The sequence below is a fragment of the Ranitomeya imitator genome, chromosome 2 (genome assembly GCF_032444005.1).
Source record: "Ranitomeya imitator isolate aRanImi1 chromosome 2, aRanImi1.pri, whole genome shotgun sequence".
Taxonomy (NCBI): domain Eukaryota; kingdom Metazoa; phylum Chordata; class Amphibia; order Anura; family Dendrobatidae; genus Ranitomeya; species Ranitomeya imitator.
The window spans coordinates 44,647,930-44,675,334 of NC_091283.1; the positions used below are offsets into that span (position 1 = coordinate 44,647,930).

Genomic DNA, 27,405 nt, shown 5'->3' on the forward strand with positions numbered 1-27,405 from the left:
AACTCATGCACAAAGCTCTAAAAAACATAATGGTCAAATGAGCCGTCAGTATGGGCTATCACATGAGTAAGGACAAATTGTGGAGGTTACCCAAGTCCCTGGGAGATATGATAGCCAACTAAGCTATACGGATAAGATGTGATAAGTAACGAATGCGGACAAATCGTGGTTGTACGGTAATGAAAAATAAAAATGTTTTTCTCATATATACCAATTAGTTATTTGTGATGCAAGAGTCCTATAAAGGAATTCCAGGGATCTCCAGCTTTTATAGGTAGAGCCTGCGCCCAGGGGCAGTCATGGATGGGCAGATGCCTCAATACTTTATTAGAAGGCATCTGCCCATGTTTCTGTCCTGTATACAGAAATCTTCTACCACCAATATATTATGGCCAAGTTCACACGAGCCTTTAAAAATCATCGAATAAAACAGACCATTATTTATCTGATTACATTTACAAGTCCAAATACAGTTTCTAATGTTAAAGAATGGCAATGTATCTGTAAAACTACGACGTTACACGGTTGATCTGTACGGGATCTAATTTATTTGTGCGCGACCGTAGACTTGAATGGGCCATTCCTATCTGAGATAGAGAGAAAATTACAGCATGTTGGTTTTTGTTTTTTTTTTCACGGGGTACCGTAAAGGTACCTTCACACTAAGCGAGGTCGCTAGCGAGATCGCTGCTGAGTCACAAGTTTTGTGACGCAACAGCGACCTCAGTAGCGATCTCGCTATGTGTGACACGTAGCAGCGACCAGGCCCCTGCTGTGATATCGCTGGTCGTGTCGGAATGGCCTGGACCTTTTTTTGATCGTTGAGGTCCCGCTGGGTAGCACACATCGCTGTGTTTGACACCTTACCAACGACCTCGTTGACGACTCAGACACCGACACATAGGCGTGCATTTGCGTTGCCTTTTCCCCACCCCTCCGCTCCGATTGGTGGTCGCTACTGCGTTCTGATTGGCGGTCATGCCTTCAACAGAAGGCGACATAGTAGCGCTTCCATCCTTTGTTCCTGACCGCGTGGTGGTTTGCAGATCGTTATAGAGTTCTCCGGCCTGCGACTCCTCTTCGATTTATCTATTCTTCAACGGTTCTTCTGACACCTATATTTTGTGCACGGTAGGTATCGTTTGGGGTCTCAAATGCGTTTTCATTTTTCCTTAATCTGCAAACCACCACGCGGTCAGGAACAAAGGACGGAAGGGCTATTGTGTCGCCTCATAAGGCAAGGCCGCCACCAATCAGAACGCAGTAGCGACCACCAATCGGAACTGAATGGGCGCGGAAAAGGCAACGCAAATGCACACCTGTGTGACTACAACGTCACACGGGACGTCCCTCATCGAGGTCTGAATCGTCATAATAGCTGCCATGTGACAGGGTCACAACGACATCGTTGTACAGGTCGCTACAGGTCGCCGCATCGCTGCAGCGTCGTTGGGAAGATCTCACTGTTTGACATCTCACCAGCGACCACATAGCGACGCAGCAACGATCCCTGACAGGTCGTATCGTTGTCGGGATCGCTTTAGCGTCGCTAAGTGTGACGGGGCCTTAACGGTCATCTGAACAGCCCCGTGGAATAGCATTGGTCTGAGTGCAGTTCATTTCTTTTCATGCACAGCACTCGGACCAAAAATACGGTCGTGTGAACGTAGTAATCATCACCGTTAAAGAGCGAAGATGTGACATATTCCAGTATGAGATGTGTCCAAAAGAAACTCAGGACGAGACTGAGGGTCGGTGTTGATCCATTTCTCTTGGAACGGATGTCACTTTCTGGACCGGTGTGTTCTCCCTCCTCGGTCTCGGCCTTGCACACACACAATCTCTCCTGTCTTCTAAACATAAATCAGAGAGGAGGAGGACAGGGGGGACCATATAACAGCTGCTCAGCTCCTATAACCTGCGGCAAAAGAGAGGCTTAAAAGCTTGCCTGGAGGGGAAGTAAATTATGCATCAGAGCCTGCGTCTGCTCGGCCCCGTGTTACACAGTATTGCTTCCCTCCCTCACCTCAACAACGCCCCGTTATCCTTTCTGATCCCATATGCAAAATGCAGCGCTGGCTGATGAATTTTCTTAAAGTTATGAAGACCCGAGAACAAAGGCTTCTCATACAGGGGAGCACGCGCCAATGTATGTTGGGGTCACATGAGGTAGGGGAGACGCATGGGTGCGGGGTGCTCATTATATTGTATCCTGGGTGGATGACCTGGGGGTCAGGAGTATGCAGTGACATCCGATTTGGTCACCAGTCTGCATGAGCAAAAGTATAATGAAGTCTTGGGGTCTTTGCATATTTAATGTTTGCTCTTGTCAGTATTTTGTGTATCATTGCAACAGATGCCACCTTATAGCAGTGCAGTGGTGTATGTCTTACTTCAGCCATTGTAAAATAATGTCTACGTTTATCTCCTATACCAGGGTGGGAAATTAACAACGTGGGCTACAAGAGAAAATGGGCCGATCGCTCTGTGCTGCTACATCACGTGACCAACGATCGCCCTGTGCTGCTGCTACATCACGTGACCAAAGATCGCTCTGTGCTGCTGCTACATCATGTGACCAAAGATCGCTGTGTGCTGCTGCTACATCACGTGACCAAAGATCGCTGTGTGCTGCTGCTACATCACGTGACCAAAGATCGCCCTGTGCTGCTGCTACATCATGTGCCCAAAGATCGCTGTGTGCTGCTGCTACATCATGTGACCAAAGATCGCTGTGTGCTGCTGCTACATCACGTGACCAAAGATCGCTCTGTGCTGCTGCTACATCACGTGACCAAAGATCGCTGTGTGCTGCTGCTACATCACGTGACCAAAGATCGCCCTGTGCTGCTGCTACATCATGTGCCCAAAGATCGCTGTGTGCTGCTGCTACATCACGTGACCAAAGATCGCTGTGTGCTGCTGCTACATCACGTGACCAAAGATCACTGTGTGCTGCTGCTACATCACGTGACCAAAGATCGCCCTGTGCTGCTGCTACATCATGTGCCCAAAGATCACTGTGTGCTGCTGCTACATCTCGTGACCAAATATCGCCCTGTGCTGCTGCTACATCATGTGCCCAAAGATCGCTGTGTGCTGCTGCTACATCATGTGACCAAAGATCACTGTGTGCTGCTGCTACATCATGTGCCCAAAGATCGCTCTGTGCTGCTGCTACATCACGTGACCAAAGATCGCTGTGTGCTGCTGCTACATCACGTGACCAAAGATCGCCCTGTGCTGCTGCTACATCATGTGCCCAAAGATCGCTGTGTGCTGCTGCTACATCACGTGACCAAAGATCGCTGTGTGCTGCTGCTACATCACGTGACCAAAGATCGCTCTGTGCTGCTGCTACATCACGTGACCAAAGATCGCTGTGTGCTGCTGCTACATCACGTGACCAAAGATCGCCCTGTGCTGCTGCTACATCATGTGACCAAAGATCACTGTGTGCTGCTGCTACATCACGTGACCAAAGATCACTGTGTGCTGCTGCTACATCACGTGACCAAAGATCGCTCTGTGCTGCTGCTACATCTCGTGACCAACGATCGCTCTGTGCTGCTGCTACATCATGTGACCAACGATCGCCCTGTGCTGCTACATCACGTGACCAAAGATCGCTCTGTGCTGCTGCGACATCGCATGACCAAAGATCACTGTGTGCTGCTGCTACATCACGTGGCCAAAGATCGCTCTGTGCTGCTGCTACATCTCGTGACCAACGATCGCTCTGTGCTGCTGCTACATCGCGTGACCAAAGATCGCCCTGTGCTGCTGCTACATCATGTGACCAAAGATCACTGTGTGCTGCTGCTACATCGCGTGACCAAAGATCACTGTGTGCTGCTGCTACATCACGTGACCAAAGATCACTGTGTGCTGCTGCTACATCACGTGACCAAAGATCGCTCTGTGCTGCTGCTACATCACGTGACCAAAGATCGCTCTGTGCTGCTGCTACATCTCGTGACCAAAGATCGCTCTGTACTGCTGCTATATCACGTGACCAAAGATCGCCCTGTGCTGCTGCTACATCATGTGACCATAGATCGCTCTGTGCTGCTGCGACATCGCATGACCAAAGATCACTGTGTGCTGCTGCTACATCATGTGACCAAATATCGCTCTGTGCTGCTGCTACATCATGTGACCATAGATCGCTGTGTGCTGCTGCTACATAATGTGACCAAAGATCGCTCTCTGCTGCTGCTACATCACATGACCAAAGATCGCTCTGTGCTGCTGCGACATCGCATGACCAAAGATCACTGTGTGCTGCTGCTACATCATGTGACCAAATATCGCTCTGTGCTGCTGCTACATCATGTGACCATAGATCGCTGTGTGCTGCTGCTACATAATGTGACCAAAGATCGCTCTCTGCTGCTGCTACATCACGTGACCAAAGATCGCTCTGTGCTGCTGCTACATCTCGTGACCAACGATCGCTCTGTGCTGCTGCTACATCATGTGACCAACGATCGCCCTGTGCTGCTACATCACGTGACCAAAGATCGCTCTGTGCTGCTGCGACATCGCATGACCAAAGATCGCTCTGTGCTGCTGCTACATCATGTGACCAAATATCGCTCTGTGCTGCTGCTACATCATGTGACCAAAGATCGCTGTGTGCTGCTGCTACATCATGTGACCAAATATCGCCCTGTGCTACTGCTACATCCCGTGACCAAAGATCGCTCTGTGCTGCTGCTACATCATGTGACCAAAGATCGCTCTGTGCTGCTGCTACATCATGTGATCAAAGATCGCTGTGTGCTGCTGCTACATCATGTGACCAAAGATCGCTCTGTGCTGCTGCTACATCATGTGACCAAAGATCGCTGTGTGCTGCTGCTACATCATGTGACCAAAGATCGCTGTGTGCTGCTGCTACATCATGTGACCAAAGATCGCTCTGTGCTGCTGCTACATCATGTGACCAAAGATCGCTGTGTGCTGCTGCTACATCATGTGACCAAAGATCGCTCTGTGCTGCTGCTACATCTCGTGACCGAATATCGCCCTGTGCTGCTGCTACATCATGTGACCAAAGATCGCTCTGTGCTGCTGCGACATCGCAGTGTAATGCAGGTAAATGGGGCGATCCGCAGGGCACCACGACCATGTAACCCTCCAGCCTTAGACAGTACAAATGCTTTTTTTATTATTTCCGTATGTGTACGCATGCCTCCATGCCATCATTACTGTGAGCACACTCACTTATACGTAAAGTGAAAACAGAATGGCAGCTGCCTTCTAATTTCTGATTGAGGGACCGCCAAAGAGTGAGCGGTGGCTCTTAGAATGCCAAGGTCTATCCCATACTGTAAAAACACAAATGAAGAGGGTATACGGACGCACCTTGCTGCATAGTGGCCCACGGATCTGTTCAGTGCACGTGTGCTCCCGCCACGTTCCCGCCATGGGTGAAGAAAAGACGAAATGTGAGCAGATCTTTAACTAGCGGATGATTATCCAGATCTGTGCCCTGACCAGAGATCTGTCAGCATGGCGTATAATCTAATCAGCTCCTATCTGAGGTTTGTAGAAAGCCGTTCTGCCTCCCGCCTCACTGAATCAGAGCCGATCGAGGACTGGAGATAACTCAATCTGTGCTGATCAACAGATAATTGGGTCCATTACTACTCTATAATTATATAGTACACAAGCCGAGATAATCTGGCGTGTCCGCACGATCACGGGAGTCATTACTGTCCTGACATCACAGAGGGGCACGGCTTGGGGGTCGGCCAGTCCCTGTAATAGCTATAAGTTGCTTTTTTAATATGGATCTACAGATGCACAGAGGTCTGAGCGCGGCGGCGGCTTCTGGAACAGCCAGCGCACGTCTGCTCCACTTGTTTATTTTACACTAATCCAGTTTACATACTGCAAGGAGCGACTGGAAGAGGAAGAGGGTGGTGCTGCTATGGGGAGAGAGTGCGGATCTGGGGGCGGTATGGCGGACCCCCCCCCTTAGGATTATTCTGTGATTAACCAACACTCCCTGTAGCTTTATAGCAACCCTAGCTGTGAGTCAATGAAGCAGACACACAGTGCAGCAGCAAGAAGAAAAAGATGATGGAAGGGGGGTGTAGTGTTGGGCAATTGAAGGGGGGTGGGGATGCGGGAGATTTATGAATGAGCCGAGTCGCACACAGATGGAAGGAGAAAAAAAACAACTTTTCTGGCAGCCCAGTTAAGGCTCTCTGCACAGTTATATGATGACCTTGAAGTTTGAGAACGAAAAAAAAAAAGGGGGGGTCGGTGGCGCAGTGAGAGAAGGGGCCTGGATTTCACACAAGAAGCCGGATACAACTCAGGTTTGGACCCGGATCGTCAGCTGAACCTGACCTGATCAGTTTGTCCCCGCGATCCCTCAGGGTCAGCCTGTAGGGTGCATAATCCACCTCTCCGTGGCCCCCTCGCTCCCTGCAATTCCCAGCAAACCATTCTACTCCATCCAGGCCCAGTGCTGGAATCCCGCTCCTAATTACCATATCAGTCATCCTGATCTATAAGTAAACACTGAAATGCCTTCATGACCAACTCAAAATGCAGCTGGCCTTCCCCAATTGTCCCTGGCGAGGCCTGGTGCCCACCCCCCAACTCTGGCTGATTCCAAAGCCCCTCTTCTTCTTCTCTACAAAATGAACAGTTCGCCTTTTTTTAACGACTATTGTGGAAGAAGAAGTGGCGAACTTACGATTCCTCAGATGCTCCAAACCATAATCTATCAGAGCGGAATGAAGAGGTCTGAAATTAGAATTTTTTTCCCTATTTGCCTATATGTTTCCTATACGCCTATAATGGGACAAAGCGTGGAAAAGTTTACATGCACTGCGTTTTTTCATCTTCTTCTTTATTTTTCATACCATAAAATAGTAATAAAAAGTGAAAATATTCAATAAATCTAAAAAATCCATAAAAATAGTAAATAAAAAAAAATTGAGTTTGCCTCGCCCTTTTTCCACAACACGTACCTTTTTTTTTGTCTTCCGTCGATGCCGCTCTGTGAGCGTTTGTTTTCCGTGTGCCGAGCTGTAGCTTTTATTGATACCATATAATCTTTTGATTGTTTTTTATTAAAACATTTTATTTAAGGAAGAGGGTTTGCTTTGAAGGAACACTGATAATTCCGGGGCTTTGATTTCTTTTTTTGCTTTAAGCATTTTAAATAATTTGATATTTTCATAGATCATATTTTTAAGGATGTGGCCAGGTATGTTTATTTTTTATTTCTGTATTTTTAACTAGAGAAAAGGAGGCTGTTTCGAATTTTTATTATTTATTTATTTCTTTTTTAAACCTTTTTTGTGTGTGTGCTACACTTTTTTTTTTGGGGGGGATTTGTTTGATCGTTGGCGCTACGTACTGCAATACTTATATACTTATATATCATACAAATCAGTCTCTTATGAGACTTTACAGGCGTATGAAGATGACAGCGTCATGGGGACAACAATGGGACCCTGCGATCATGTCGTAATGGGCCAATGGGTGCCCAATGGGAACCAGGCAAATAATATATCGCTGTCAGTGATTAATAGCAGCATTTATAGTCTTAACCAGCAGCGATCAGAGCTAGATTTGATTGCTGCTGTTAGGGGCAGGTACCGGCTGTTTAGTACTGCCGGTATCTGCATTGTCTGGAGATTCCTCCATGTATTCTGATCTTCTCCATGATGGATACATACATCATGGAGGAAGAAGGGTTTAATATGGCGGTAATAAGACGTGAGTGACGTTGTCCTTACCCTGTTCGCTGGAGTTATCCCCGCTCTGTGATGCCAGCCCTCCACTGGATGGACCCGGCGTTCCTGAGTGGGTAGAACCCGTTTCATCGTGATCCCGGATCCATGAGTTATTCTATATAAAAGACATAAAAGTTTAATAAATGCGCGATTAAAATTGATATAGGAAAGATATAGATCTTGGTACCGTGTTAGCCAGTGGATAGAAAAATATTTAGAACAAATTGCAAGCTTGGTAAAAATGGTAAAAAAATTGCAAAGCTTTCGAGACTACACAGGTCTATGCCTGACGAAGAGACCTGTGTAGTCTCGAAAGCTTTGCAATTTTTTACCATCTTTTCAGTTCGCCATGAAAAGGTATCAACCACAGAGGACTCTCGATTTAAATTGGTTTCTTTTATTTTTTTTTTTACGTAAAGAGACCGATATAAGTCTCTCATTTCCAGTCGCACCTCGTACTCAACACCAAGAAAAGCCATAAAGGAACTTGCAGGCCGTTTTTAGGGAGAACTCAATTTTCTATGGTCTCCTTTGTAAAGAGCTTTTAGAAAACTCAACACCGGGGAGATAAGAGTAGGATGAAAGGAAATCTGCTGCTTGGGATGTGAGGGGTCGTTTTCATTTGTACATACACCCCCTCTGGGAGCTGAACTGACCCTTATTGACCCTTTAATCCCACATTCAAAGAGGCGGCTGCCTTTAGGCTCCCCGGTCCGGCTCGCTGGCTCCCTTTGCCCTGTGTAGTTTTAGCCGTTACTTCCAGGTGATCACAGAGTTTTAGGATCCAGCTGTGAAGATTTGGATATAGCAAGAAAAAAATATATATATCTGCGACCCTTTACCCCGGTCCTGATTAACCTGGGGGGGGGGGGGGGGTCTCAAGGGTTAAAGAGGGAGGCAGGCGGGCGCTGTGACCCCGAGGGAACAGGAGTTTTGTTTGGGATCTGCGGGAGGCCACGATTCAGGCACAAATACAGGCGGCCGTTCCTTTGCATGCTAAATCCTCCCATTCTCTTCATCTGCAAAAATTTTAGAAAATACTCCCATATTCTTCCATAGCGGCAGAAAACGCTACCGAAGGGTCCCGGCGGGGTCATTCCTTCCTTAGGACCGCATTATATTACCAGGGACTGGCGCATGTTTCACGGGTCAGTCCCTCCTAACATTAGCATGCGCTAATGACAGTGACATGATGAATAGGTCAGCGCTTCCGACGGCGGTGTACAAATGTCAACGACGTATTTCCTGGGTCGTTCCCTACACAGAATCCACTGTTGTGAAGAACGCATTTGTAAAAGCAAGGTCAGCCGTGATGCACAATCTAGCCCCCCCGGTGTCTGCGAAAAAAAATGTCACATTTGCATTTATTTGCCTAGGTGCAATAACATAGTATGGACACCAGGGGGTGTCAGGGGGAGGGATCGACGCCATCTGACGGGCAAGATGGCCTCCAGCGTTTCGGTCTGAAAACACAACACCGTGACACCAAATGCCACCGCTTATAGGCGCACTCATTTATCACTATCTGACGAGCGGTGATAGGATGACATTTAATATTTAAAGGGATGTCACCGGCTATTATTGAGGTATAACCTCTTTAAACAATATTCTTCCAGGTCATAAAAAACCCTACGTATCATACAGTTAATGCACCAGGGGCGACAGAAGGGTCAATAGGTAATCTGCAATGTAATACCCAAAACTACCACCGGGGGTGGTAGTGGGGGTAACCGTCTAAGTGCCAAATAAATCTCAATATCACATAAAACTGATTGAGCCAGGATGATACATTTGGAATGAGCTTTTATTTGTCTTCTTAGGCCGGCAAGCACCTAATAAATGAGTAAAAAAAACGCTTGTTTGTCGGGTGAGATGATTTAGGGACCTGCTTGTTCGTTGGGTGAGATGATTTAGGGACCTTCTTGTTCGTCGGGGAGATAATTTATGGACCCACTTGTTCGTCGGGTGAGATGATTTAGGGACCCACTTGTTTGTCGGGTGAGATGATTTAGGGACCCGCTTGTTCGTCGGGTGAGATGATTTAGGGATCTTCTTGTTCATCGGTGAGATGATTTATTGACCCGCTTGTTCGTCGGGTGAGATGATTTAGGGACCCGTTTGTTTGTCGGGTGAGATGATTTTGGGACCCGCTTGTTCGTCGGGTGAGATGATTTAGGGACCCATTTGTTCGTCAGTTGAAATGATTTAGGGCTTGTTTACCTGCTTAGCGTTTTCCGCTGCACATACCGTTTATTGTTTTCTTTTTTTTTTTTTTTAAAGTCTGCAGCATGTCAAATCTTGCTGCATTTTTCACCCATTCAAATAAAAGTAAAAACAGCACCAAAAACACAGCGTCTTTTTCAGCCAACACTCTGGACCCTGTGATCGTCGTCCTCGGCAGCACATCGTCCTGTGTAAGCAGGTGATGTGCTGCTGAGTGCACACAGAAGGATCATATTAACGAACGTCCTTTTGGCATGGAAGTGCAGTCCACTGACTAAACGAGCTATTAAACGACCGATCCGCGGTGGTCTTATGGCTACAGTCTGAATAGGCCCTAACGGTTCAATCCTGCTCTCTGCACTCGTCCTATGTGATTTCATCCTGCGATGAATATTTGGAAACGTTGAGTGCCCACTAGAGACGGGAGGTATAACGACGAGCCCTTATGGACCGCGCAGCCTGTGGTGAGGAAGGGGTTAGGCGTGGATGGCGCGCGCGGGGGGTGACAAGCACACAATAGGCCGCTGCTTGGAATTTGGAATTAGTGCACTCAGTGCGAGGCCTCGCTGTGTACCCTGCCTGCTCTGTAGCCTGAAGGAATATTAAAAATGCATCAGTCCAGCTATAGGCAAATGCATCGCCTGCATTAGTTTGTAAAGAAGGAGGCGAGAGAACAGCCGGGTGTTATCTGGAGGGAAGCATAACCCACAATTAACAGTCTTGGGCTGCGCCTCATTAAAGATGCAGTGGAGGGTCCCTCTGCTGGGCCTACACCCCCCGCCATAACGTACAGGCGCGGGAACGACAGACGCACACATAGTGACATAATAAGATGACGGCAGACGCTAGGAATACGGATAAGACTGCAATCACGTGACTTTACATTCGGCCCGTGCTCGGTTCCACAGATTTCTTGCCAAATAAAAAGAATGGATCCCATTTATTCTGGGGCTATACGGCGGCAATGTGTCACACAATCGTAATTCATACATGGAGAAATAAAAAACAACAAAGTTTCTCCACTTTCTCCTTTCTGACCGTCCGTGAAAATCAGACTGCACTCTGATGCTATCAAAGTGCAGCACAATTTTTCCACAGACCCATTGATTTGCATTGACGATTTGTCGGATCAAAACCAGACACGTGTCGGACATGAGAATGACCCCACAGGCTACGGCAGGTCCATTCAAACCACAGATAGCACTCGTTGGAGAAAACTGGATGTGTGAATGAGCCCAAAAGAACAGTCTAGGGATTCCCGCTTTTTCATTATTGGGTCTAGTCAGATGCCCCCCCCCCCCCCGTATAAAAATCCACCCAAGAACATCCTCACCTGATCTGATAAACTCGTGCAGGATCCTGTGAAATCTTCCAAGTCTGATTTGGAGGAACCGTCGCGGTCGTCTATCACCAGGTCGATGGGCATCTTGCCTTTCAAACAGGTGATATATCGGTGGCAGAAATTGTCACACAGGTCGTGAACCTATAAGGAGGCACAAGATGGTTTCATGAAGTGATAATCAGTCACAAGAGCCCTCAGGATTTCATGACAGTCGGGTTAAACACTATGATCACATTCTTCACCTAATCAGCTAATCCCTCACTTAGCGGCCTTCGGAGGGATCACAGGGGTAGCATTTCACCACTCCAGAAACACTGCGGGCAGGAAGAGACTGGCTGAGCCAGGAGGAGAGGCCGCACAATTTGCTCTGTCCTAACGCGAGGACTTAGGCAGGACCACTCAGGAGATGACACCTTCAGATAGACCTGACCCGTCGATAAGATGAGCGACATGGCACAAACCCGACGGCTCAGTTCTACGCCTAAATCTGAATTCACACCGAGTCTTTTTGCTGAGTTTTTGGAGGAGAAACTCTCCATATCCTCCTCAAAAACATAAGACTTTCCTCTCCAAAAACTCTAAAAAAAAACAAAAACAAAAAAAAACCCTCAGCGTGAACACTTCCCAGCTCAAGGTTCACGCACCTAATCTGTGCCGAAATTCTCCAGAAAAAAAAACTTCTTCAAAAAACACTTGGAAAACTCTTCTTATTCATTCCACTTTTATTTTTATGGAAGAGCGTTTGTTTTTCCTAAAGAAAAAAATTAGAGCAAAAATAAAGTGCATGTCACTTGCCTAAACGCTCCAAAGTGGGAATTATCCAATCAAAAGGCTGCAAAACTGCATCAGGAAAATAATTCTTAGGCCTCGGCAAAAAAAAAAAAATGTCAGTGTTTTTCACGCATGGATAAATAAATAAATTACAAATTTTCTTCTTTACTTTGGCATTTTCCTGAAAGCGGCTTCGCCTGGGAAAACTCTGCGTCTGAAATATGTTGCGTGCGCACAGCCTTCAAAATCGTTCAGGAAACAAAAAAACTCCTCGAAAAACTCAATGCTATGCGCTGTTTTAAAGCAATAAAAAACCGACAAATTTTTCAAGCTGAAAACCGCTTGAGGACACGCTCCTTCTACGTGATGTTTTCTAGGCCTTTTTTTTTGTCCTGATGCGTTTTTATTAGTTTTTTGTTAACGTCTCCCTCGTTTTGTTTTATCATTTCTCTTGAAATGTTTTCTGTGAAAAGTTTTGTTCATGTTTTTTTAAGCATTTTTTGAGAATTTCTTTGTGAGTGATTTTCTTACTTTTTTATTCGATCTAGATGTAAAGAATAAAACATATATGTTTTAGGAGTCAAAAAGTCAACCGGGCGTCTTTTGGGCTTTTTTTTGTTGGCCTTCCTATTAACTTCTATTGTAAAGTATGGCCAAAATTAAAAATGGTATTTTGGTGAATTTGGAGCATAAAAAATGGTCAGGTAATACCACGAGACAAAAGAAGAAAAGTGACTTAAAAAAAAAAAAAATGTACGGGACAACTCGAATCCTAAGCTCAACCATTGAGCCACAAGATCTAAACGAGTCAATGTAAATGGAGTATGGAATTCTGTAAAACAGACAAGACATATAAAGCTGGCCATACCCTTTAAATTGCTGTCGGCCATCTCTCTTGACCCCGCCATGCACATGAACGGTAGGGAAAGGGGATTAAAGGCGCCCATATACATCAGTCTATAAAAGCAGAAGATTTCTACCATAACGAGAACGATCATTGGGTGAAATTTAAGAGCGATTGTTCTAGCTGATAGATCATCATCTTCCAAAAGAAATAATAATCTGAAATTATTATCCAATGGTTACTCGTAGACGACTATGGATCACAAGACCACTGTAAATATACCAATCCGTGATCATCTGAGGGAGGTGTAGATGGGTTTAAGGAGCAACCATTTGTCAGGCGTGGTAGAACATGTACGAACACTAATATCAACCAATGTCGGAGTTGGTGAATCAACCATGTGTCTGAGATGGTTTAGTGAATCCTGCGTTGACACAACGACCCTGGAGGTCCCTTCCAACTCTAACATTCTAGGATTCTATGAATGTGTCCGGTTGCGTCGGTATGAGCCTCCATTATATCTGTTGTCCCTCGAAAACAAAAGGATCGGCCATGTTGAAATCCAATATCCCAGTCCTTATTTCTCCCTCCTTTGGTGGAGGGTCGGGATACCGGCATCCACATTAGATGGTCATCCAGTTCTGCCTAAATTGCCGGGTTCGGTGGACATTATTCCGTTGAGGAGACCTCAGTCTGCCCCAAAACCTCTGGGCCGATCACAATTTCAGGCTCAATTCTGTGGCCAATAAGTCTTCCATGATCCAGTCATGGCCTGACTAATCGGCAAAGCCTCGGTCAGTATGGCCTGTCCTCTGAAGAAGCAAGGGGCTTGAAGATGGAAAGAAGACCCGATGCATCGTTTCGTTGGCGAAGCATCTGTCTGTCATGCTCTTAAAAGCCGCCATCATCTTGTAGCCCTGAAATCACAGCCCAAAAGCTAAAATTTCGAGAAATGAAGGGGAAAAAAAAAACCTCTGAAAGCGATTCCAGCGTCTGCCGAAAACCCAGTCCATGGCCTCCTAGGATAAACACGGCTTCCTGACTGCAAAAGACGTCGGACGGGGATTTATTAAAGGATCAGTCTTCTTGCCAACAGGTAACCCGGCTGAAAGGTGAAAACCTACGAGGGGGGCTATCCTTTTAAAAAGGCATAGCTCTTACCTCCCGCATCTACAACACCCCAGGCCTGTTTCTTTAATCCTTCTTGATTCCCCAGCAGGCCAGCAAAGGGAATCAAAGGGTTAATTACCACATTAACAAGAGGATTATCTGGTTACAAACCACCAGTGCCTCTTGTATCCTTTAATGAGCTCATTAGCTTATCAAACCAGAGGGGCAGTTCTGAAGTAGCGCCTTTCATCTCTCTCCCCCCCTCCCCTGCTTCTCAAAGTGGTATGTGCCAAGGATGCTCATCCAAAGGCTGATGGGATTCTCCATACTGGAGCAGGGGAGGGGTGGAATATATATATATATATATATTTTATTTTTTTTTACTGTACAATTAACCTTTCCCTGCCTGCAGGCATGCACAGCACGCCCTGATGTGTCTCCTCATCTTTACATGCACAGCTCATTACTGCACCTCGCATCCATCCGTAAAAAATAGACAGAAAACTACAAGCACTGTTTAGCAGTTGACCTAAATATCCAACGGACCTTAATGTGTTTATGTACAATCCTTGCAGTATACACTGAACGAGGGAGGATTTAGCAGGTGCTATACTACTATGCAGCCTGACCCGCAGAGCTCACGATCTAGAGCTGTATATTTCATAGTCAGCCATTGCCATTGATGATCTAATAAGCAATATCCAACCATAGACAAGAAGCTCAATGGTTAAAAGTCGCTAAACGGACGGCTCGTAAGAAAGTCGTCAAATTAAAAAAAAAAAAAACACAAAGCCTGCAATTCACGGAAAAACATGTGTAAAGGTACCGTCACACTAGACGATATCGCTAGCGATCCGTGACGTTGCAGCGTCCTGGCTAGCGATATCGTCCAGTGTGACAGGCAGCAGCGATCAGGCCCCTGCTGTGCTGTCGCTGGTCGGGGAAGAAAGTCCAGAACTTTATTTCGTCGCTGGCTCTCCCGCTGACATCGCTGAATCGGTGTGTGTGACACCGATTCAGCGATGTCTTCGCTGGTAACCAGGGTAAACATCGGGTTACTAAGTGCAGGGCCGCGCTTAGTAACCCGATGTTTACCCTGGTTACCATCGTTAAAGTAAAAAAAAACAACCACTACATACTTACCTTCCCCTGTCTGTCCCCAGCGCTGTGCTTCTCTGCTCTGACTGTGAGCGCCGGTCAGCCGGAAATCAGAGCGGTGACGTCACCGCTCTGCTTTCCGGCCGCTGTGCTCACAGCCAGAGCAGAGAAGCACAGCGCCGAGGACAGACAGCAGTAGGTAAGTATGTAGTGGTTGGTTTTTTTTTACTTTAACGATGGTAACCAGGGTAAACATCGGGTTACTAAGCGCGGCCCTGCGCTTAGTAACCCGATGTTTACCCTGGTTACCGGCATCGTTGGTCGCTGGAGAGCGGTCTGTGTGACAGCTCTCCAGCGACCAAACAGCGACGCTGCAGCGATCCGGATCGTTGTCGGTATCGCTGCAGCGTCGCTTAGTGTGACCGTACCTTATAGCTAAGCTGCGACATTCTCCCACTATCCAGGTTCGCCATAATATTGGCTGCTGTATTCCCTTCCTTGGCTTTTATACAGGCTAAGATAAACTGATTGACTTCAATATACCACGCAATGTAACAGCTGAAAGTAATTATTGGGAGACCTCGCGGTGTTCTTTCAATCATCTGGGATTTTTCTAATCAAATCACAAATTGCTGAAATTTTGCAGGGTCCAGCAAATTTCCTAAAATTCAACACAAATCTGATCTGCAACAAATTGCTCACCTTTAATATCTATAGACACGGTGCAAAGTATCTGAAAGAAGGCGGCTCCAAGCATCAGAAAAATAATTCCATTTTGCACCCGCTTTACAGATGCAACACCCAACCCTCCTGCAGGTTATTAGTCCCGAAAATAGAGCACCATAGAAGCCTATGGTTCTGTAACTCCGGTCTGTAGGGGTCCCTAAAAGGAAAGGATCAGATGGATCCGGTGTGCAGAATTCTGCAATGTCGACTGCCCCTATTGCATCCAGAGATCTTAAGATTTTCACTATTGGGATCCTTAAAGGGGCACACACTGTACAGAAATAAGCAGCAGTCACCTATTCCCAAAGATAACACAAAACTTTGCATTGTGGGACTTACCTTTTCTAGTTCTAGTAGGTGAAATCTCAAAACCTGGATTGCCTGGATCATCTAGAAATAAAAATAAAATCTGCATTAATGTCAACTCTACTTACGGTCTATATCAGTGGCTGCTAACCTGTGGATCTTGAGAACTACAAGTCTCAGCAAGGCACATGATGAATATCACTCATATATTAGACTCTGTGCATGCTGCGATAAAGGGAAGGTGTATACTGGGAAGTATAGGTCTGGAAGGTGTATACTCAGAAGTATAAGTCAGGCAGGTGTATACTGGGACGTATAGGTCAGGAAAATGTATACTCGGAAGTATACAGTTAGGTCCATATATATTTGGACAGAGACAACATTTTTCTAATTTTGGTTATAGACATTACCACAATGAATTTTCAATAAAACAATTCAGATGCAGTTGAAGTTCAGACTTTCAGCTTTCATTTGAGGGTATCCACATTAAAATTGGATGAAGGGTTTAGGAGTTTCAGCTCCCTAACATGTGCCACCCTGTTTTTTAAAGGGAACAAAAGTGATTGGACAATTGACTCCAATGCTATTTCATGGACAGGTGTGGGCCATCCCTTCGTTATGTCATTCTCAATTAAGCAGATAAAAGGCCTGGAGTTGATCTGAGGTGTGGTGATTGCATTTGGAAGGTTTTGCTGTGAAGTAAACATGCGGTCAGAGGAGCTCTCCATGCATGTGAAACAAGCCATCCTTAAGCTGCGAAAACAGAAAAAACCCATCCGAGAAATTGCTGCAATATTAGGAGTGGCAAAATCTACAGTTTGGTACATCCTGAGAAAGAAAGAAAGCACTGGTGAACTCATCAATGCAAAAAGACCTGGGCACCCACGGAAGACAACAGTGGTGGATGATCCCATAATAATCTCCATGGTGAAGAGAAACCCCTTCACAACAGCCGACCAAGTGACCAACACTCTCCAGGAGGTAGGCGTATCAATATCCAAATCTACCATAAAGAGAAGACTTCAAAGGGAAAAAAAAAAAAAAAACTCCAAGTAAATGTGGCGCTAAGCACCTACGGATTTTTTGAATGCATCCACTTCAAGAAAAAATGTTAAAAAATTCATTTATTTTCTCAAAATAAAAAAATAAAATATATTTGTAAAAAATTTTTAAAAAACAGTACAATGCGTTTCGCCTGCTATTTTTACAGTGCAGCCTTCATCAGGTAGCAAAAAAAAAGGAACAAACAATATAATAAGCACTATAAAAGTAAATGAATTTTTTAACATTTTTTCTTGAAGTGGATGCATTCAAAAAATCCGTAGGTGCTTAGCGCCACATTTACTTGGAGCTTTTTTTTTTTTTCCCCTTTGAAATCGCCACCTATGTGGATCTGAAGCAGGATCAACACATAGTTCTCCAAAGTGAGCTGCACACCCTATTGGATTATATAACATACGAAGAAGAGTTGCCTAAAGAATTGATTCCTTGAGAATCTCAACGTGCATTTCTTACTGATAGAAGGTGAGCATAACTACAAATAAAAGAAATGTTTTTAACTTGTTGGTAAAAACGTATTACGCTCAGAGGAAGCGCCGCACTTGTCTCTTTTTTCCCCCTCTTTCCCTAAACCAGGGTATTTCTAAAGATAAAGAGAAGACTGCATGAAGGTAAATACAGAGGGTTCACTGCACGGTGCAAGCCACTCATAAGCATCAAGAATAAAAAGGCTAAAAAACATCTAAAAAAGCCGCACAGTTCTGGAAGAACATTCTTTGGACAGATGAAACCAAGATCAACCTCCACCAGAATGATGGAAAGAGAAAAGTATGGTGAAGGCGTGGTACAGCTCATGATCCAAAGCATACCACATCATCTGTAAAACACGGCGGAGGCAGTGTGATGGCGCGGGCATGCATGGCTGCCAGTGGCACTGGGTCACTAGTGTTTATTGATGATGTGACACAGGACAGAAGCAGCCGAATGAATTCTGAGGTATTCAGAGACATACTGTGTGCTCAGATCCAGCCAAATGCAGCTAAACTGATTGGTCATCGTTTCATACTACAGATGGACAATGACCCAAAACATAAAGCCAAAGCAACCCAGGAGTTTATTAAAGCAAAGAAGTGGAATATTCTTGAATGGCCAAGTCAGTCACCTGATCTCAGCCCAATTGAGCAGCATTTCACTTGTTAAAGACTAAACTTCAGACAGAAAGGCCACAAACAAACAGCAACTGAAAACCACCGCAGTGAAGGCCTGGCAGAGCATCAAAAAGGAGTAAACACAGCGTCTGGTGATGTCCATGAGGTCAAGACTTCAGGCAGTCATTGCCAACAAAGGGTTTTCAACCAAGTACTAAAAATGAACATTTTATTTAAAATTATTGAATCTGTCCAATTACTTTTGCTCCCTTTAAAAACAGGGTGGCACATGTTAAGGAGCTGAAACTCCTAAACCCTTCATCCAATTTTAATGTGGATAACCTCAAATGAAAGCTGAAAGTCTGAACTTCAACTGCATCTGAATTGTTTTCTTTAAAATTCATTGTGGTAATGTCTATAACCAAAATTAGAAAAATGTTGTCTCTGTCCAAATATATATGGACTTAACTGTAGGTGTGATGAGGGAACAGCCGCCATCTTGGAACAGGCATGCTATCAGATTGGCGTGACTCCATTTTGTCTCCTGGACACAGGAGTGCTCCTGGCCCCCACCTTTGCTAATGAATAGAGTTCCTATTAGTATGCTAACGAGCTGAGCTCAGTGTAAACTGTAGACGGTAGTTCAAAGCCCCATGAGGAAACCATGCCACCAGGGGGCTTGGAAATGCTTGGGGGCTTAATTAAAACACGCATGCCAAGTGGCCACTGGATACACATCTATTATGGCAGCCCAGCCAAACCGTCTCCAACATGGAATTGTGAATTATGGACGCATCGTCCGAGGTACAGGCTCATAAAAAATATTCTCCTTACCCTAAAGAAATTGTGCATCCAACAGTGTGACTCCCGTGACGGTGGAAGGTCTGAAACCCGAGATATAGGGATCAGCCTCCCACAGGGACCGAATGGGTCCAGGTTTGATCCCAGTACGACCGGCAGAACAAACCACAGGCGCTGGTACTGCCCGTGTGCTGATCCGATCATCCTGAGAGAAGTTATCCCATTTATTAGATATTGGAATAAATCTTGCAGGGAGACAGAGGGGGTGGAGATTGCTAAGCCCACCCAGCTGCAGGCAGGGGGGCTCAGCCAGGTATAAGAAGACGCTGAGGTCACTGGGAGGGACTCACTCCACAGAAGAAGATGATGATGATGACATCTTAAGGAACAGGGTATGCCAGCCAGAGGGGAGCAAGCACATGCTTTCTGGGGGCTGCCCGGCAACTAAGTTTTTGGACCTGCGGAATGCTATGCCCCCCGGCTTCCACAAGCGACCTTCGACCTGGTAAATTGACCTCCAGCTTTATACCTTTAAGCCTTGTATTATTGTTGTTATATTGTACTCTGACTAATTCTTGATATATATTGTGATTGTATATTTCTTGTAATTATCTAGTGCGCCCTTAAGGCAATTAAATCATAAATTAATTTTGGGCTGATCCTTTTACTCTGATTGCGAATCTTAGAATACCCAGGGTGGGTAACAGGGCAGTCTCCCCGGCGGCCATTTGCTCTAGGTGCAGTCCCTTTACTGGCCTGAGAGACAAAGGGGGCGCCGGAGAGCTGTGCCTGTGTAGTGACGTCACGGATTGGTGACGTGGTAGGAAGGGGTAATCCTTCACAGTGGTGGCAGCGTACGTGGGATCAGAGTAATAGTGTGCGTGGGACCCCTACTCCCAGACACTAAAGACTACCAGTGGTAACTTTCACTGCTGGGGTCTTAAGGTCAGCCCAGCACTAGACGGTCAGAGTGTAGATATAATAAGTTGTGTGCAAGGTCAGGGGTACAGCTGTGTCAGTAACCAGAGGTTCCAAAGATGGCGGAGGGCACCAGGAGTGCAGTGAGGGCGCAGGCCAGTGCTATGGCTTATGAGGAGGTGGTGGTGGACGGTACTGTTCCAGGCGAGGGGGAGCTCAGCCCAGACTCCCCAAGGAGCCAGCCACCCGTGCTTAGTCCGGCAAGGGACTACCCACCACCTACCCGCCCCAGCCTGTCCACATCAGCGGCCCTTGTTGCAGCGGCAGTAGCACGTCTCGAGGCGGGTAATGAAGACGCCTATATGAGACTCATGGCAGCTGCAGAGAAAGCAGCGGAGGCCGAGCGTGCAGAACGCCGTGAGGCAGCGGAGCGGGCAGAGAGAGCTGCTGAGCGGGCAGCGGAGCAAGCAGCGGCAGAGAGAGCAGCGGAGCGCCAGCACCGACTAGAGATGGCTCAACGCGGGCTCCCGCTGGACGCCCCAGCACCGCCAGAGTCCAGGGTTTCCAAAGTCCGGGCCGAGGACTTCCCTCTGCTTGAGAAGGATGGAGACCTGGATTCCTTCTTGCTGGCCTTTGAAAGGACCTGCCTTCAACACCATCTGGCCCCGGATCAGTGGGCAAGATACCTGACCCCCCGTTTGAGGGGTAAGTCCCTGGAAGTTTTGGGGGACTTACCTGCCGGGGCGGAGCAGGACTACAGCAGCATCAAGCGGGCGCTGATCCAGCACTACAACCTCACCCCAGAGTCCTACCGCAAGAAGTTCCGGAGCCTGCAGCGGGGCCCAAAGGACACCTGGACCGACCACATGCGGGCGTTGCTGAGAGCTGCAGAGCACTGGACCTCGGGTCTAGCGCTCACCACCCGCCAGGAGGTCCAGGAACTGTTCGTCATGGAGCAGTTCTTGTGGAACTGCCCAGAGGACCTCCAGCAGTTCCTCCGTGACCGGAAACCGAAGGGGGCTTCTGCTACAGCCGCCCTGGCAGATGAGTATGCCAATAACAGGGCGCCTGAGCCGAAGAAGCCTGCCAGCAGCACCTGGAGAGGGGGTAAGCCCAATCCTGCCCCTGTTTCCCCAGCCCCCAGAGTGCAAGGGGTGTACCCCCCTGCTGCCCTCTCCAGGCCAGGCGCAGAACCCAGACGTTGTCATCACTGCAACCAGCTGGGGCACTTCAAGACAGCATGTCCCCAGCGTCTTAAGGCCCCATCCATGTCCCCGAAACCGTCCACTGTTTTATGTGTGGGAGGGGGTGGTGGGAGGTCCCTGGACAATTACCAACCCGTCACTATCGGCCGCTCAGCGGTCATGGGACTGCGGGACACAGGCGCTGAACGAACCCTAGTACGTCCTGAGGTGGTGTCCCCTCAAGACTTGGTACCGGGGAAAACCCTTTCCGTCTCCGGAATTGGAGGCGTGGAACCGGCGCTGCCTGTCGCAAAGGTGTTTTTGGACTGGGGCGCCGGGAGGGGAATGCGGGAGGTGGGAGTAACGTCAAATATTCCTGCTAATGTATTACTTGGGACCGATTTGGGGCGGCTAGTGTCTCAGTATGTGGCCACTGAACCCCCAAGTTCGGCTCCCCAAGAATGTCATGACTCTACTGTGAATGTTGATGTGTTGAATGTGCCTCCAACAGTGGGGGAGGGAGTGAAACCTGAGGGTACTCCATACACTGACACCACACACACGGGGCTCACGGGGAGGACAGGTGAGGAGACTGTAGGGGAGAGCTCAGAGGTGGAGGGAGGGGCTGCTATGGGCAGTGTAGGGCCCCTAGGTGAATCCAGCCTGCTGAGTCTAGGGCCCCTGCAGGAAGAGGAACAGGCCATGGGGGGAGGAGGCGTCCCGGGAGAGGAGCCACCAGGTAAGACCCCAGGGCGGGAGTTCCCCACACCCGGGATGTCAGGAGGGCCGGGAAGTCTGCCTGACCCGGCGACTTGGTCAGGAGCCGGGGGGAAGCAGGCGCTACCCATGGACACAGTGGTCGTGGCCGCTGTCACCAGGAATGGGAGCGCCGGAGCCCAAGGAGCCTTGCAGAGGTCCGACGGCTTCCCCCTCTCTGACCAAGTGGCTGCCGAGTCAGACAGCGGCCAGGAGACAGATCCCGGGGAGCTGACGGTGGATGTGGCGGTGTTGTCCATTCTCGCCACATCGAGTCAGGGATGTCAGGAAGCGCTGGAAGCTGACGCTAGCCTGAAAGCTCTTAAGGAGCAGGCGGCACAGCCTCCCGGGGAGTCAGACCGCGAGCAGGTGGTCTGGGACCAGGGACGGCTGTACCGGGTAACGGTCCAGCAGGGTTCACCGGAGGCGTGGCCCAGGGACCGACAGTTAGAGGCAGCCTCTGAGAGAGAGAGAGAAGGAGGAGGGGGCAGAGGCAGCCTCAGAGAGAGAGGGGAGGGGGCAGAGACAGCCTCAGAGAGAGAGGGAGGAGGAGGCAGAGACAGCCTCAGAGAGAGAGAGGAGGGGGCAGAAACAGCCTCAGAGAAAGAAGGAGGAGGGGGCAGAGACAGCCTCAGAGAGAGAGAGGAGGGGGCGGAGACAGCCTCAGAGAGAGACAGAGGAGGAGGCGGAGACAGCCTCAGGAAGAGAGGGGAGGAGGCAGAGACAGCCTCAGGAAGAGAGGGGAGGAGGCAGAGACAGCCTCAGGAAGAGGAGGAGGGGGCAGAGACAGCCTCAGAGAGAGAGAGGAGGAGGCAGAGACAGCCTCAGAGAGAGACAGGGGAGGAGACAGCCTCAGAGAGAGAAAGGAGGAGGCAGGGACAGCCTCAGAGAGAGAAGGAGGAGGGGGCAGAGACAGCCTCAGAGAGAGAAAGGATGAGGCAGAGACAGCCTCAGAGAGAGACAGAGGAGGAGGCGGAGACAGCCTCAGGAAGAGAGGGGAGGAGGCAGAGCCAGCCTCAGAGAGAGACAGGGGAGGAGACAGCCTCAGAGAGAGAAAGGAGGAGGCAGGGACAGCCTCAGAGAGAGAAGGAGGAGGGGGCAGAGACAGCCTCAGAGAGAGAGAGGAGGGGGCAGAGACAGCCTCAGAGAAAGAAGGAGGAGGGGGCAGAGACAGCCTCGGAGAGAGACAGAGGAGGAGGAGGCCGAGACAGCCTCAGAGAGAGACAGCGGAGGAGGCGGAGGCAGCCTCAGAGAGAGAGAGGAGGGGGCAGAGACAGCCTCAGAGAAAGAAGGAGGAGGGGGCAGAGACAGCCTCAGAGAGAGAGAGGAGGAGGCCGAGACAGCCTCAGAGAGAGACAGCGGAGGAGGCGGAGGCAGCCTCAGAGAGAGAGAGGAGGGGGCAGAGACAGCCTCAGAGAAAGACGGAGGAGGGGGCAGAGACAGCCTCAGAGAGAGAAAGGAGGAGACAGAGTCAGCCTCAGAGAGAGGAGGGGGCAGAGACAGCCTCAGAGAGAGAGACAGGGAAGGAGGCAGAGACAGCCTCAGAAAGAGGGGAGAGGCAGAGACAGCCTCAGAGAGAGAGAGAGGAGGGACAGAGTCAGCCTCAGAGAGGAGGAGGCAGGGACAGGCTCAGGGAGAAAGTGGCAGAGACCATGGTAATGCTGATGGGTTGTCCCGGCAAGGAGAAGGTGTGGAAGGGCGCATGGGGGAACACAGGAATGTGATGCCCCCTAGCGCCCTCTAAAGCAGGGAGGTGTGATGAGGGAACAGCCGCCATCTTGGAACAGGCATGCTATCAGATTGGCGTGACTCCATTTTGTCTCCTGGACACAGGAGTGCTCCTGGCCCCCACCTTTGCTAATGAATAGAGTTCCTATTAGTATGCTAACGAGCTGAGCTCAGTGTAAACTGTAGACGGTAGTTCAAAGCCCCATGAGGAAACCATGCCACCAGGGGGCTTGGAAATGCTTGGGGGCTTAATTAAAACACGCATGCCAAGTGGCCACTGGATACACATCTATTATGGCAGCCCAGCCAAACCGTCTCCAACATGGAATTGTGAATTATGGACGCATCGTCCGAGGTACAGGCTCATAAAAAATATTCTCCTTACCCTAAAGAAATTGTGCATCCAACAGTGTGACTCCCGTGACGGTGGAAGGTCTGAAACCCGAGATATAGGGATCAGCCTCCCACAGGGACCGAATGGGTCCAGGTTTGATCCCAGTACGACCGGCAGAACAAACCACAGGCGCTGGTACTGCCCGTGTGCTGATCCGATCATCCTGAGAGAAGTTATCCCATTTATTAGATATTGGAATAAATCTTGCAGGGAGACAGAGGGGGTGGAGATTGCTAAGCCCACCCAGCTGCAGGCAGGGGGGCTCAGCCAGGTATAAGAAGACGCTGAGGTCACTGGGAGGGACTCACTCCACAGAAGAAGATGATGATGATGACATCTTAAGGAACAGGGTATGCCAGCCAGAGGGGAGCAAGCACATGCTTTCTGGGGGCTGCCCGGCAACTAAGTTTTTGGACCTGCGGAATGCTATGCCCCCCGGCTTCCACAAGCGACCTTCGACCTGGTAAATTGACCTCCAGCTTTATACCTTTAAGCCTTGTATTATTGTTGTTATATTGTACTCTGACTAATTCTTGATATATATTGTGATTGTATATTTCTTGTAATTATCTAGTGCGCCCTTAAGGCAATTAAATCATAAATTAATTTTGGGCTGATCCTTTTACTCTGATTGCGAATCTTAGAATACCCAGGGTGGGTAACAGGGCAGTCTCCCCGGCGGCCATTTGCTCTAGGTGCAGTCCCTTTACTGGCCTGAGAGACAAAGGGGGCGCCGGAGAGCTGTGCCTGTGTAGTGACGTCACGGATTGGTGACGTGGTAGGAAGGGGTAATCCTTCACAGTAGGTCAGGAAGGTGTATACTGGGAAGTATAGGTCAGGAAGGTGTATACACAGAAGTATAGGTCAGGAAGGTGTATAAGGCCGGGATCACACATACGCGAGATACGGCCGAGTCTTGCAGGTGAAATCCCTCCTCTGGCACCGGCACTCCGGAGCGGAGCGTGCAGCTCCATGTATTGCTGTGCGGCTGCACGCTCTGCTCCGGAGTGCCGGTACCAGAGGAGGGATTTCACCTGCAAGACTCGGCCGTATCTCGCGTATGTGTGATCCCAGCCTAATGGGAAGTATAGGTCAGGACGGTGTATACTAGGACGTATGGGTCAGAAAGGTGTATACCCAGAAGTATAGGTCAGAGGGGTGTATACTCAGAAGTATAGGTCAGGAAGGTGTATACTCAGACATATAGGTCAGGAAGGTGTATACTGGGAAGTAGAGGTCTGAGGGGTGTATACTGGGAAGTATAGGTCAGGAAGGTGTATACTAGGACGTATGGGTCAGAAAGGTGTATACCCAGAAGTATAGGTCAGAGGGGTGTATACTCAGAAGTATAGGTCAGAGGGGTGTATACTCAGAAGTATAGGTCAGGAAGGTGTATACTCAGACATATAGGTCAGGAAGGTGTATACTGGGAAGTAGAGGTCTGAGGGGTGTTTACTGGGAAGTATAGGTCAGGAAGGTGTATACTGGGAAGTATAGGTCTGAGGGGTGTATACTGGGAAGTATAGGTCAGGAAGGTGTATACTGGGAAGTATAGGTCTGAGGGGTGTATACTGGGAAGTATAGGTCAGGAAGGTGTATACTGGGAAGTATAGGTCTGAGGGGTGTATACTGGCAAGTATAGGTCAGGAAGGTGTATACTGGGAAGTATAGGTCAGGAAGGTTTATACTGGGAAGAATAGGTCAGGAAGGTGTATACCGGGAAATATAGGTCAGGAAGGTGTATACCGGGAAGTATAGGTCAGGAAGGTGTATACTGGGAAGTATAGGTCTGAGGGGTGTATACCCAGAAGTATAGGTCAGGAAGGTGTATACTGGGAAGTATAGGTCTGAGGTGTGTATACCCAGAAGTATAGGTCAGGAAGGTGTATACTGGGAAGTATAGGGCTGAGGTGTGTATACCCAGAAGTATAGGTCAGGAAGGTGTATACTGGGAAGTATAGGTCTGAGGGGTGTATACCCAGAAGTATAGGTCAGGAAGGTGTATACTGGGAAGTATAGGGCTGAGGTGTGTATACCCAGAAGTATAGGTCAGGAAGGTGTATACTGGGAAGTATAGGTCTGAGGGGTGTATACCCAGAAGTATAGGTCAGGAAGGTGTATACTGGGAAGTATAGGGCTGAGGGGTGTATACCCAGAAGTATAGGTCAGGAAGGTGTATACTGGGAAGTATAGGTCTGAGGGGTGTATACCCAGAAGTATAGGTCAGGAAGGTGTATACTGGGAAGTATAGGGCTGAGGGGTGTATACCCAGAAGTATAGGTCAGGAAGGTGTATACTGGGAAGTATAGGGCTGAGGGGTGTATACCCAGAAGTATAGGTCAGGAAGGTGTATACTGGGAAGTATAGGTCTGAGGGGTGTATACCCAGAAGTATAGGTCAGGAAGGTGTATACTGGGAAGTATAGGGCTGAGGGGTGTATACCCAGAAGTATAGGTCAGGAAGGTGTATACTGGGCAGTAAAGGTCTGAGGGGTGTATACCCAGAAGTATAGGTCAGGAGGTGTATACTGGGAAGTATAGGGCTGAGGGGTGTATACCCAGAAGTATAGGTCAGGAAGGTGTATACTGGGCAGTAAAGGTCTGAGGGGTGTATACCCAGAAGTATAGGTCAGGAAGGTGTATACGCAAGTGTAGATCAGGAATGTTGTCTCATGTTTGTATATGATTAAAGCTGCGATCTATTGCTCACTGTTATCACCCATCTCAGGTCAGGGAGTCAGACTGCAGTGTGATAGTAAGGCATGAGTAGTACATCGGCGTGTGTAGTATCAGCAGCTCTGTACGTAGGGGGGAGAACTCTTTTAAAATCCATACTGTGACAGATCAATACGATTGAGAAAGTTTTTCCCACAACTTACCAGATTGTCCAGCTCGGGGTTGGATGAGAATAGAGGTTTTTCTGTTCTGACCTGGAGACATGAAGCAGAAGACGGGTTATTATCATCAGTCGGGCCGGCGCGGCGCTCATCCCCCGTCTCCCATCAGGCCTACTCCAGATAAACTTTGCGTTTTAATCTCCAATAATCTATTAAACTGTTGATCTTCCCGCCTGGCGCTTCCCGGGAGAAGCCTCCGCCGCGGCCTCCTGACAGCATCCTTTGCTTTTATGTCCTAAACCTTTTTCGGTTTCGCCATCCATAAAACATCAGCGCTCAGATATCGAGATTTTATCCTAATGCCCGACTTCAAAAAAACAGCAACATCTGTAGCGGGAGCAGCGAGTCATTGGGGCTTTTTTAAGTGTTTCCCATTGATTTTTTTTTTTTCCCCTGAC

The 27,405-nt window shown here is 48.2% G+C and overlaps 1 protein-coding gene across 3 annotated transcripts in view; it reads right to left on the reverse strand.

Moving 5' to 3' along the window:
- MEIS3 (Meis homeobox 3) overlaps positions 1 to 27,405 on the reverse strand; it is an 81,720-nt gene that overhangs the window by 36,478 nt on the left and 17,837 nt on the right. For all 3 annotated transcript variants that reach the window (XM_069746596.1, XM_069746595.1, XM_069746597.1), the window contains exons 4-7: positions 26,990 to 27,040; positions 16,217 to 16,267; positions 11,320 to 11,469; positions 7,767 to 7,878 (exon numbers count right to left, since the gene is read on the reverse strand). In XM_069746596.1, the coding sequence (XP_069602697.1) occupies positions 7,767 to 7,878; positions 11,320 to 11,469; positions 16,217 to 16,267; positions 26,990 to 27,040 (364 nt within the window). The remainder of the gene's footprint in view (positions 1 to 7,766; positions 7,879 to 11,319; positions 11,470 to 16,216; positions 16,268 to 26,989; positions 27,041 to 27,405) is intronic.